Source organism: Heloderma suspectum, chromosome Z, assembly GCF_057233095.1.
Source record: "Heloderma suspectum isolate Gila_16-S chromosome Z, 16-S_ref, whole genome shotgun sequence".
In the NCBI taxonomy this organism is placed as follows: domain Eukaryota; kingdom Metazoa; phylum Chordata; class Lepidosauria; order Squamata; family Helodermatidae; genus Heloderma; species Heloderma suspectum.
In genome coordinates, this window is record NC_139476.1 from 1,244,335 (window position 1) to 1,257,581 (window position 13,247).

A 13,247-nucleotide genomic window follows, 5' to 3' on the forward strand; every position below is an offset into this window, starting at 1 on the left:
GAAGCAGAGAAATATCTGCTCCCCAGCAGGGCCTGGGATTAATGGTTCGAGGTCTAATGGTATGAGGCAGCTTCCTTGCTTCTTATTTAAACCAGCCCTTTACTCAGAACAACGAAGACTGGGACCTTGCTTTATTTTGAGGGGAAGGACCATAGCTCAGTGGTAGCTTTGCCTTCAAATGTCGCAGGTTCGATCCCCAGCAGCATCTCCTGGCAGGGCTGGAAACATTCCTGCCTGAAATCTTGGAGAGACACTGGCAGTCAGTGTCAACACTGGGCTAGATGGACTGATGGTCTGGCTTAGTACAACACTGTTTCCTATGTTCCTTTTTAAATCAGCCCTTTGTTCAGAACCATAAGGACTAGAATCTTAGATTTCTTTAGTTGATGGACCACAGCTCAGGGATAGAGCAGAACTGAGCTTAAATGGGCCAATGGTCTGCCTGTGTTTGTTAGTTCGTTCATTTACCCAAAGCCAAAGTTCTCCGGGCTTCAGCAAAGTCTTTAAACTCAAATCAGATAAATTCAGGGGTCTTTCGTGCATACTGGATAATGTACGCATACGCTGCCGCAATGAGGACTAGCTGCATTGCAAAGCCTGGTGCCTTCCAAAAACATGTGGCCACCAGTATCAAGCACGTCTGATATTAGCAGCCCATTAGCTACGAGAGGAAGAGGCGGAGGGAAGATTTGCAGCAGACCAGACAAAGGAGAACGCCAACATGGAGTCATGGCTCCAAAGTCCGAGAGGTTCCATCCCCAACATTGCCAGGTAAGAGGAGGCTGGGAGATGCCCCTCTCCGCTTAGACCCTGCGGAGTCACTCCCAATCAACATAGCCATCGTGGGCTGGACAGATGGATGCCCTGACCTGACAGAACACATTTCCATGTTTCCACCAGGCAAGGATGTATTAACTGGGAGAGAGAAGGAGAGAAGGATGCATATTTGCAGGGGTTGCAAGACGAGCAGGCTGCTCCTGTGCTCTCCTTAAAAAGGGGGTTGGGCACATTGGTGGCAGAGTGCTGTCGAGGTCTCCAGAGCTGAGACAGAGCTGGCAGGGGCATTGATGGGTCTGGGCTCATGAGGCTCCAGCCCTGGCTCTATTTCCCAGGGCCCTGCCGGTCTGTGGGTGCCAGTGGAAGATGTTTCCTCAGCTTCATTGCCACGTAGGGGGCGGCTTTCAAGGGTCATTGCAGCTGGGGACAGGAAGGGCAAACCCTCTCCTTCCCACATGATGCAACACCCCCTCTCCAATTGTCCCCTGCAATTGAGCTGAGGGGGGGGAAAGCCTCTTTTTTTCATTTGGTTTCAGCTGATCTGGGTCAGGGTGCAAATTAACTGAAGAACGTATTGAATGTGAAACAACGTGGAAGAGACAGTCGTTGTCCGCTGCTGGCTCTTGTGGAATTTAAACAAATCCTAGACATAATTTCTAAACTGGCATATATAGGTATAAATTAGCATGGGCAGATTTTCCACAGTTTTGTGTGCTATGGACCTGGGACACCGAAACTTCACACACAGCAATCTGGGGGACCCCTTTGGATGCTGGAGGAGGGGAGGAATGGAAGAGGAGACCAAAGTAGCCTACACTGGAGAAGGTGGAGTGGTTCACACAGAGGCTAAGCAGGTCTGACTCATGCCTGGATGGCGGGGCAGCACTTTGGGACCCCCCCCCCCCCCGGACGGCCACCTTGAGTTCCATGATGGCAGCACAGGTGAATGAAAATATCAAGGCTGGGCGGATGGGGTTAAAAACCCAGTGGTGTCACTCCCTAGCCCCGGGCTTTGCAGCGGCTATTCCTCAGGGCTTCGATTTGTGGGGCCAGCTTGCAGAATCGGGGCCGCTGGCTCGGCGCGAAGGACCAGCAGGATTGCATCAAGGCAAAAACCTGGGGAAAGCGTAAGGAGAGAGACGGGAGGGGGCTGTTAATCAGGGCAAGCCAGAAGGAGCAGAACACAATCCCGGCATCTTCCCAAAGCAAGCCAAGCCTCCCCTTTGGCCCTCTTCCACACCAGCAAGGTGTGCTCCAGAAATCCAATTTCCCCCCTTGCGATCCTTTCGCCCGTGTCAGAATGCCATTTTGCTTCCTCAGATGTTGCGGCACACAGGCATTCTGCACAGGCAGGGCTGTGGCCTTAAATTTGGGGAAGAGGACGCCGAAGGATACATACTATTTTGAGTACAATGTCAACGATACAATTGGATAGCTATGGTGGCTTGAAGCTACTACGGACACAGGCAGTCCGTTGTGAAGTACCAGCCCATGTTGCAATTAAAAAAAACCCTTAATGTCCACTTAAAAAAAAAAAAAAAGCTTTGTGGAGATAACAAATGGGTGGCTGGGATGTAAAATCACAGCTAAAGATTGTAGTAAGGTAAAGGAGAGGGGAAGCTGGGCCGTTCCACCAGCCCTGCTGAAAGACTTAATTTTTTCCTCTTCCCTCCCCATCCCTTCTTCCTTGTGTGTTGTGTCTTTTTAGATTGCAAACCGGGGAGGGGGGGAGGGACTGTCTTGTTTTACTGATTATATATAACCTAATTCAGGAGGCCTTTTGGCTGAGGAGTGGGATAAAAGATACTTGAAATAAGTAGATACAAATAAATAATAATAATAGCATTTATGCTTTTGGGTGACAACTCAGCCGCTGGAGGGAAAATGCTTTGTGAGGGATTGAGAGAGGGACAGAGAGGGAGAAGTCCTGCTAGGAAGGGAGTGGTGCTGTATACATGCCTATGCCGTTTGGGAGGGGGGTCCCTGCTCATCCTTAAATTGTAACCTAGAACGGCGTAGCCAGGGGCCACGCATGGACAGTCTGTTCACCTCTATCGGGCAGTCCGTGGGGGGCGGGAGTCGCCTGGTCTGCTTCAGCAGCTCAAGGAGGTGACAGACGATCGTGGGGGGGTTGGTGTGTCCCATCATGCGGAGAAATTCCTAAGGGGAAAAAGAGGAGGGGGAGGTGAAGAGATGGCAGAAAAGAATGGCCAGTGTGTGTGTGTGTGTGTGTGTGTACACACACACACTCCAATATCAGAAACAGACTACGGCTGCCTGGGGGTAGCAATGTCTTTCAAAAAACACCTTGCTCTATATCTGTGTGTGTGTGTGTGTGTGTGTGTGCACGTGCGCATGCGTGTGCACAATATAAAACTAGATGCAGCCACCACAGCACACACACAGCACAGAAAGGCATAGCAGCGACAGAAATACAGTGCATGCACACGCACACTAACACTGCGCAGACAATGCCTACACACATAGATACGCAGGACAGACCTGTGCTGATGTGCTGATCTATTTATTTCAGCTGACTTTACAAAGAACAAAATAAAACTCCATCCGGCTTTTACTGTATCATCTGCTGTTTGCCATTTTAAGTTTAAGTTGGAGTCTTTTCAGACTTTTTTTCAGACTTTTTTCAGACTTTTCAGACTTTTTTTCTTTTTGCCATTTTAAGTTTAAGTTGGAGTCTTTTCAGACCACTCCGCTTCTGCCGTTTTTATTCTTTTAATGGATGTTTTGTTTTTATTTTGTTTGCAGTAAGCAAACGTTTAGTCGGGTACAGCAACGTTTCCTCCGGGGAACTGTAAGCTCCACTTTGGTTGTTCTTGTCTTTTGTATGTTTACAGAAAAGCAGCATGGAAACAATGAATGAAACTAAAGTTTAACAACCTAAAAACTACAGGAAAAACCCAAGCCTTTTATTTATTTAATTAAACTGCCTTTGTCATGTTCATGGCAGTATACAGTAACAAATAAAGCAGAATTAAAAATACAATAAAGGCACAATCCTTTGCATGCTTATACAGAAAGAGGTCCTGCAACTCCCAGCATGCCCCAGACAGTGATGGTGACGTGTTTTGAGATGATGGTGATGTGTTTTGTGATAATACTGATGTGTTTTGTGGTGATACTGCTATGTTTTGTGATGATAGCAATGTGTTTTGGCTCCAAATCGTGTGATTATAGTGACGTGTTCTCCCCAGTGAGGTCTGCCTGGCCCCAATATTGCCACATTTTTGGTGCCAGGTGAAGATTTCCCACTATTTCCAAGCATGTGGTGCCACTCAGTGGGCTTCTTAATTTGGTTGTTTTATCAGCTCTTGGTATTTTATTGTGGATTGTTTTTAGCTGTTTTAAATTGTTTTACATTTCTGTATGTTTTAATCCCTAGTGTAAGACACCTTCAGTCTTTGTCTGAGAAAGATGTCTAAGAAATTTAATGAATAAACAAACAGACGAATGAATGACGACATAAATAAAATAACAGCAACAGAGATTCTCTCTCTCTCTCTCTCTCTCTCTCTCTCTCACACACACACACACACACACACACACACCCCTCTGGGAATTGAACACTCACTGCTGATCCAGTACACACAGATACCCCAGAGAGCAACCAATGCAACCTCTCCTTGATCAGCCCCTAATGTCTGTGAGGTCCAGGAGGAGTCAATCTCACCTCCGAGGGACTGCGGCTCTTGCTCCCATAGGTGAACAGCTCGTAGAGGACGACACCAAAACTCCAGACGTCCGACTCTTGGGAGAAGATGTTGTCAGCCAGAGATTCTGGTGCGTACCTGCCATGGGGGGAAGCCATGGTTAAAAAACAAAACAAAACCCCAAACAAAAGATGTGTGTGTATCTAGCTGTCCTGCTTCCCAGGTCGCATCCCTTGCTTGGACTCACACCATCCAATTCTTCTCAAGATTCCTGCCCTGATTGTCTCCTGCAACTTCCTTTCGCTGGTTGCATAAAAAAGGCCGTTCTTAAGATGCAATCCGATGCACGTTTAGACTGAAAAAATGTCCTGCAACTCCCAGCATGCTGCCTGGGGCATGGTGGAAGTTGTAGGACTTTCTTTCTGTTTAAACAGGTATAGGATTGTGCCCTTGCTATCTTAAAATTGTTAGATCGCACTTTGATGATAGTGACATGTTTTGTGATGATGGCGACATGCTTTACCCTTCCTTAAACCGGGCTTTCTCTTTAGGCCAGTGTGTGAACAGAATGCTGGACCAGAGAGCCTTTGGCCTGATCCAGCAGGGCTCATCTTATATTCTTATGTAGGTTCACTTGCCTGATCACTGTTGGGAAGCAAAAAGAGATTTAAAAAAAAAACCCACTCCAGGATGGGCTCTCTGGGTCCTGCCAGGGAAGCCTCCTTCCTAGAGCATCCCCAGAACATCCCAGGAAGCAAGCAGAAAGTTTCAAGCGCTGCTTGCTAGGATGCTTCAAGGACAGTCTAAGAATGAGGTTCCAATGGCAGGAACCATGGAGCATTTTTTCCCTTGTTCCCTGCTTTATTTGGTGGCGCCTGATGCTGACAGTCTGGGGTGGGCCAGATAAGGCTTGGGGGCTGCGAACCATACTTTCCCACCCCGGTTTAAACATTTTCTGCCCTGCCTTGATGGCTTTTTAGCAACTAAGGCAGTATATAAATGGTAATAATAAATAAAAACTAAAATAAAATATCAAAATAAAACGTAACCTTGCCGCCAGGTACACAGACCGCCCCCCCCCCACATGTCTGCTTTGGCGACAACGGCTTCCTCTCCTACCAGAAGATGGGGCTTTGTCCAGGTTCCCGCACCACATAGTACTCCTTGCCCGGGGGCAGGATTTTGGCCAGGCCGAAGTCACCGATCTTGACACGGTTCTCGTTTTCCACCAAGATGTTCCTGGTGGCCAAGTCTCTGTGGATGTAGCGCTGAGAGCCCAGGTAGTCCATGCCCTGCGAGGAAGATGGACATCAGAGGGCCTCAGTGGCCGGGGTTTCTCCTCAGCTCCACCCCACCCCGCTGTGCCTCTGAGATACATCTGGAGCAACGAATAAGGAGCTTCTTAAGAGTTCCTTGGCAAATCTAGTGTACCTCAGGATCTTCACACTTGGTGGTGACATGCAGTTGGTGGTCGAAAGGAGAATCCTCCCCTCCCAGTAGCTGTATCATGGAATTGGGGTGCAGGGTAGGAAAGGGCACTCCACACGTGCTGAACTACAGCTCCCATCATTCTCAGTCAGCCTCCCCCAACCTGGTGCCCTCCTGATGCATTGGACAACAACTCCCATAATTCCTGGCCAGCCTCCACCAAAATGGTACCCTCCACATGTGTCGGACTACAACTCCCATCATTCCCAGCCAGCCTCCTCCAAGCAAGCTAGATTTGACCTTTGGGGGGTCCACAGTGCTCTGAATGCCATTTTCTATTTTGCGGTATGTGGAGTGGTGCTGGTTGTCACGGGCTGCATTGGGAGCATCACGGCCACGTCACCCGTCCCTGGTCTAAAATTACCTACTTGCGCCATTGGCTGGTCTAGGGGGCCCTTTGGTCTGACCCAGCAAAGCTGCACCAATGCGCTCCTAAGATGCAACGCATGCGCGCATCATGTAAGTCGGGAGAGGACGTCACATGGCTTATGCAGGCCAGAGTCTGTTCTTGGCTTCGCATTCTGGGTTTTCCCTTTGTTTGTTAAGGTTTGTGGTGCCCGACCCATGAGAAAACCAAGTCATCTCACCTTGCACACCTGCCAGGCATAAAGCAGCAGCTTCTTCAAGTCCAGCCGCTTCTGGTTCCTCTGCAAGTAATTCCTGAGGCAGCCACTGGGCAGGTATTCCATGACCATATGGAGGCAGTTCCGGCCTGAGGTGGGAGGTGAGTGCTGCAGTAATCACTGGGAAACAGAACTAAACTTCCTGGCTTCCATTGCTCCGTAGAGGTGCAAAATGCAGCTCTGTCTTGGCCACAAGGACCGAGTGCAGGGCGGGGGAGTGTTTTCGCACTTTCAAGCTGGGATGCAAATTGAAATTCGGTTCTCCTTCAGAATACGCACTTCTCCGAATTTTGCATGGACTTCCCCAATCCAAAAATGTGGTGGTGGTGGGGGGAAATATTCATATGAGGGAAAGGTGCGCACCAGAATGTGCATATTTTGAAAATAACCTTAAAAATGCAGGCTATTAGGAAAATTGCTGGCAAAAAAACTGACTTGCCACTGCCAGCTATAGCTGAATGGCAACTGCAGCATCTATTCGTATCAGCATCTTTGGCCTGGCTGCTTTTGCAGCATCGGGGTCTCTGTCATTACTGGAAGCACTTCTTGAGGCTGGTCAGGCAAAGTGGCACACAACTGACGTCTATGGATACTTGTCACTGATGAATAAATATGATACACAGGGAATGGAATGACATTCCAGGAATTTCATAAGCAGGAATGGAAGAGGGACTTGGGTCTCCCATTTTGCCCAAACAATGGATCCCCACTTTGGCATCTATACCTGTCGCATCTGTGGGTCTTAGGCTGAATCTTAGTCAGCAAAAAACTTTTGTTTCATGTCTATTGAGCACTGCAATGTTCTGTGAACTGCCCAGGGATCTTTGGCTATTGGGCGGTACAGAAATGAAATAAACAAATAAACAAACAAATCTTTAGTAAGTTAGGGTCTAATTCAGCTAATTGCTGGAGGGGCAATGCAGCTAATGCTTCTTGTCAACGTATGTTTGGGCAATTTTCAGGAGTTGTTTCTTTTGGGGAAGAGGTCATTATACGGATACATTTTGTCCTGGAACAGTCTTTACTATTCACTGATGGACATGCTCTTTTAAATTATCTATCTGCTTCTTAGAAACTAACAAATGGTCAGTGGAAATGGATTCTCTGTGCCCTCATGACAGCTAAAGACTGATATTACAACTCTGGAAGGATAAAGGCTCACTTCCTCTAATGCAACGGACTGAGGGCCTTGCAACGCTTTTAATATTTGGACAGGTGGCATATAGACGCCACCTGCGAATGGATACTTATTTGGATATCTGGCCTGCTTTGGTTGAAACTTATGTATAATTGCTAGAATGTTGTATTTTCATATATATGCATTTCATATCTATTCATTGCTATGTGTATATACAAATCCATGTAGGTATATATGTTTTTAAAAAACTAAAAAATGAAAAAGATAAAAAACTGTGCGTATTAGGAAACATTGCAGACAAAATGGGATGTATTAGGAGAAATGCACACAAAAGGGAATTGACAGATTCATGGAGAGTAGGTCCTGGCAGCCATTTTACCATGAAACATCCACATTCAGGGAAAGTCTGTCTCGGATTCCCAGCTGTTGGGGAACCATAGTGTTAGGGGACAGTTGTTCTGTTTGACGGCTTCCCAATGGCGTATCTAGCCATCTATCAGGTTGGAAACAGGATGATGGGCTTGCTGAACCCACCTTGGTCACATCTAGCAGGGCTCTTCTTATGTCCTCATGAGGAACATGCAGGGATTAATGCACGGTTTGTATGCATTCCGCCCGCCCCCCGTCTGCATCTTTTGTGCACATCTTTGCAAATGTACATACCCCCCCCATTGAATAAAGTGTTTTTGTGAGCATTTTTCGAAAACATATGCATCTTCTGTGCACATTTTTTGTGTGTACATTTTAAAAAATGTATACATCTTCCCTGCACATTTTTATTTGTGTGAACTGCATTATACAGATTTTCATGCTGTGTGTTTAGGTTCAGGAAGAGCAAATTTGGTACATTTACACTGAAATGCAAATGAATCTAATTTCTCACCCATCCCAAACAACAACCATCCCATGCACACGCGTGCGCACACACACACACCCAAACACACCATGGCCTCACCTCGACTGTAGCACACCCCACGGTAGGCGACAATGAAGTCGTGGTGCAGGGCGCGCAGGATGGCGATCTCCTTCTCAAAGTCCTGCCGCTGTTTGGCTGAACTCTGGTGCAGCCGCTTTACCGCCACCAGCTCTCCAGTGCTGTCGCCCAGCGGGTCATATCGGCACAACTCCACGCTTCCGAAATTCCCCTGCCAACGACAATGCATGCATTTGGGGAGGGGGGGAAGTATTGGAGGGAGGGGATTCCTCCCCGAGCAAGTCACTTAGGGTGCTATTCCTTTTTTCCATTTGGAGGTGTCATGGATCCAGACCCCAAACCCCCGTCCTCATAGGATCCTGACCTCTTGTCCTCTGAAGAAGAGGCTTTTGAGTTAATGGTTCAGGGAGACTCAGCCACTAAAGTCTTACCAGTTTGCCTTCTGGGAAATTAGTTTTTCGTGCCTGGCCGTGCCCACCATGCCAGCCATTTCATGACTGAGCAAATCCTGCTCTGTGGCAGCCAAGTTGTGAGAGCGCCCACACCACTCTCTTGACATTCCAAATGTGCCTGTCGACTCAAGGAGGTTGGTGACCTCTAAAGGGGTGTGCCACCCACCTTGCCCAACACTGAGATGTATTTTAGGTGCCGATCTTCAAAGAGGGTGGGGTCCTGGCCCAAGGAGAAGTCCAGGTACCCCGCAAAATTGTCCGTGGCCGGGAGGTCTGACAGAAGCTCATAATCTGGAAGTAAAAGGGTGATTGAGCATCAAGCAAAGATTGCAGCAGAAAGCAAAACACCAATGATTGAGTGTACAGCGTGTGCTCGCCACCACAGGTCAACCAGACTTAAAGGATTACTGGACCTTTTTGAAGGTGAACAAAACACTCCTCCCATGCAAGAGCTGCTTGGTGACTGGCATAGAGATGGCTTTAAAAGGAGCATCTTGCGCAGTTACACTTTGTGCACCAGCTGCGAGCCTTCCTGAGTCAGTTTGACTTGGTGACATCACGTTTAGACTACTGCAAGGTGCGCTGTGTGGGGCTACCCTTGAAGGGTGTCTGGATGCTTCCACGGGTGCAGCAGCTCAGCTGTGGACCAGTGCGCGGTATTGGGACCGTGTTACACTTGTCGTTGAAAGACTTGCACTGGTTGCCAATTGCTTTACTGGGCTCAATTCAAGGTGTCCATTTTAACCCCGAAAGCCTTAAACGGTTTAGGACCTGGCTAACGAAGGCACTGCCTGTCTCACTATTGTAGGCCTTTTAATTTAGAGGTGCTGAGATAGTGATAAACCAGACCCAGGTTTGCTTACAAGGAGCCTTTATTGAGTACTTACAGCACACAGGCGTACCCAGTGGTTGGATCAGACAGCTTCTCTGAACCCAGAGCCAAGGGGTTCAATGGGTCTTATACTATACATGTCAGCAGTGAGGCAGCATGGCAGCAGCAAGCGTTAATTTGCATTCATTCCCAGCATAGACTAACAGCGCTTGGTCAGAAGGGAAACCATCACAGCTTTCCCAGCACAGCCAGCTGCAGCTTTAAGACAAACAAGCCTCACTTTATTTATTTATTTATTTATTTATTTCATTTCCTTTCTATACCGCCCAATAGCCGAAGCTCTCTGGGCGGTTCACAAAAATTAAATCCAAACAACACACGATAAAACAATTTAAAATATACAGAACATTAAAACCACAATATAACAATACAACCACAATAAAACCTAGCAGCAGTGCAAGAGTTTAAAATACAGATTTAAAACAGCAAAGCTAAAAATTTAGAAAGCCAAAATGCTCGTTAAACACTCCGGCTCGTTAGTGTGGAATATGTGCTGAGGACACTCTATCGACCTTTGACTCATCCTGGTAAATCAAGAGGCCTGTTAGTGAAAGCAGCGGCCAACTGAACCAAAGTCAGAGAGCATTATGGGGCATCTAAGCCCCTCTAAAACTACTAGTAGCTTGGTTCAGGCCTGAGGCCTTGCAGCTATGAACCTGTCTGATTATTAAGATCTGCAGGAGGGGTCCTTTTGAGGGCACCGTTACCCCCAGGGGTTCATCACACAGAGCTGTTATCCTGCTATGGAGATGACTCTCTCTCGGACGTTTGTGGGCTCTTCAGAGGATGCCGTTACTCTCCAGGGTGTCTCCTGCCATTTCCCTGGATTCCTGCATTGAGCAGGGGGTTGGACTCGATGGCCTTGTAGGCCCCTTCCAACCCTACTATTCTATGATTCTATGATTCCCCCAGCCTATCCTGTGTTTTCCCCAAAAGCAATAAATGTGGTATTTTTTCCAGCCCACGGAACAGGAGCGCCATGACCTCCCTGTGAAATTCTCCAATAGCTGGAGAAACCGCTCCATTGCCTGCTGTGGGCGTTTGTTTTCATGGTCAGGATGACATTTGACTGCAGCACCTCAAGAATGACCGTTGATTTAGGCTTTTAAAATGTGTCGTTTTATAATGATTTTGCTTTTTAAAATGGTTGTACACCAGTTTGATGGCTTTTTAGCTGATAAGACAGTATATAAATATGAAGGAATGAATGATACATTTTAAAGGCATTACACAAGCTCATGGTGTTATAGAAATTTCGGCTTTACTATGTTTAGCTTAGCTTAAGCTGTTCTACGTAGCTAGATTTTTGTGTGTGTTCTACCTCTGTATAAAACTGCCATGCTGACAAAGACATAGTGCCTGATCAGAGACTCAGGAATGCCAAGAATGTATTTACGGTAGAGTACGTGACTACCTCTTTGCTACCTCTGCGCATGCCGGAGTATGTGAAAGGCCTTGCCTGTTTCCTGCCTCCATCTCAGCTAGACAAAGAGATTGATAGAGCACAAGCGTAAGACAGCCCCCAGAGACTTGTGTATATAAGCTTCTGGATCACACTACTTGATTGCCATCTTTGTTGGTGCACTAGCCCCAAAAGTTGCCTTATTCTGCAGTATAAAATCATGTTGGACCAGATCTCTGCCTCCTCTCATTCTTGGTAAACAAACTGGATGAGTCTACCAGAGACAGAACACAATTTTTGCAACAATGGAAAGGGAGGCAGCATCTCTCAGGGGGCTATTGGTTAGGATAGCTAAGAAAAGAGCTTCCATGTTCAAGACAGGTCTACCCCTTAAAACCAGTACTGGTGACATACAGTGTGTATTTGCATGTGTATGGAGGAACTGCGACTTTTATGCCCTGTTCATGGGCTTCCTGCCTGGGCATTGCACTAGGCATTGCATAGATAAGCTGGAGAAATCCACAACGGATTCAAATGAGTTTGGATTTCTACAAATCTGATCTGTTGATACTGCAGCAGGCTGGCTTTTTCTGAGTCGTGCTGATTCTGTGGACTTGCAGACTGTTGCAAGTTTGCGGTGGCACTGATGTGCATTGATGCTCGTGAGTGGAATGAAATTCTCGTACATCCCTAAAAAAATTCTGGTTCTGTCAATGAGTGGATGACAGAACGCAAGATGCCTGTTAATCCACAAAACAGAGATGCGACGGATTTAACAAAATCAGTGCAGCCCTAGCACTAGGGGAAGCAGGAAGCTCCGCTAGATGGACTCTTGGCACGACCCCGATAAGGCAGTTCTTCTGCTCGTATTACGAGGGGACTCCTTGGTCTCTTGATGGCAATTACAAAAGGAATGGAGCTTCCATTTTCAGATGCAGTCTCTCTCTGAACACCAGTTGATGGGGAGAAACAGTAGTGGGCGACTGTGGTTGGAGGCTGTAGGAGCTGGGATGGGCCTTCAGCCTGACTCGGCACCTCTTCTTAGGCTCTTGACCTGCTCCCGTGTGACCTACCCTCATCACTCAAGTATTAAAAGGTGCAGGGACCCTGTGCTGTCTGCTTTTGCATCTGAGCACTCTGCTCAGGCTGCCCCCAGGACTTACCCGAAGTGATGAGGCCGTTGAGGTCTCGGAGGATGGCGCGGAAGGCTGGGCGCCTCTGTGGGTCGTAATCCATGCAATGGACCACCAGGTCAGCCAGTTCTGTCCACTTGAGAGGGCGTAGCTGGCGGCGGTCCTGGTAGATCTTGAGCTTCTGCAGAAATGGGTGGAGGGAGAAAGGAGTGGTTGAGTTCAGTGATGGACGGCATTTTCACCCCGCTCTTCTGCCAAAAAAGGCTACCCAAGCAGCTTCCGACCGTCCCTGCCCTCAGGCTTACAATCTAAAAGACACGACACAAAAGGAAAAGGTATTGGGAGGGAGGAGGGAAAATAAATGCCAGTGGTCTGGTGCAAGAACTGATCTTTCATTGAAGCTAAGCTTTGCAAGGGATCAGCTGCATTTTTTTAAAATTAAGGAATGAACTTACAAGCGGCGTGGGACAAAGAAGAATTGGGTTTGGCTGCTCAGTGTTGAAACACGGCAAAGTATTCTTGCTTTTGTTCGATCGCGCCGACATTATGATCAACTGCTTTCATTTACTTTTGAATGGGGCATGGGGGGAAAGCCTTCCCAGGTCAGACTAAGTGGGGCAGGAGGAAGGTGAGAATCCATTAACTGGGAAGGAACCTATATTGTGTGGATTTTAAAGGAATCTATATCAGATGGATTTTAAAGGGTTGGCCTGTACGCTTAGAAAAATCTGGACAGCAAC

At 47.4% G+C, this 13,247-nt stretch overlaps 1 protein-coding gene across 2 annotated transcripts in view; it reads right to left on the minus strand.

Moving 5' to 3' along the window:
- Window positions 1–341: 341 nt before the first annotated feature.
- The window catches only part of LOC146333453 (tyrosine-protein kinase JAK3-like), a 49,284-nt gene continuing 36,378 nt past the window's right edge, over window positions 342–13,247 (minus strand). For both annotated transcript variants that reach the window (XM_084826188.1, XM_084826189.1), the window contains exons 17-24: window positions 12,538–12,688; window positions 9,247–9,371; window positions 8,650–8,839; window positions 6,521–6,645; window positions 5,565–5,737; window positions 4,466–4,583; window positions 2,827–2,937; window positions 342–1,893 (exon numbers count right to left, since the gene is read on the minus strand). In XM_084826188.1, coding sequence (XP_084682314.1) covers window positions 1,777–1,893; window positions 2,827–2,937; window positions 4,466–4,583; window positions 5,565–5,737; window positions 6,521–6,645; window positions 8,650–8,839; window positions 9,247–9,371; window positions 12,538–12,688 — 1,110 coding nt within the window. In that variant the 3' untranslated portion in view covers window positions 342–1,776. The remainder of the gene's footprint in view (window positions 1,894–2,826; window positions 2,938–4,465; window positions 4,584–5,564; window positions 5,738–6,520; window positions 6,646–8,649; window positions 8,840–9,246; window positions 9,372–12,537; window positions 12,689–13,247) is intronic.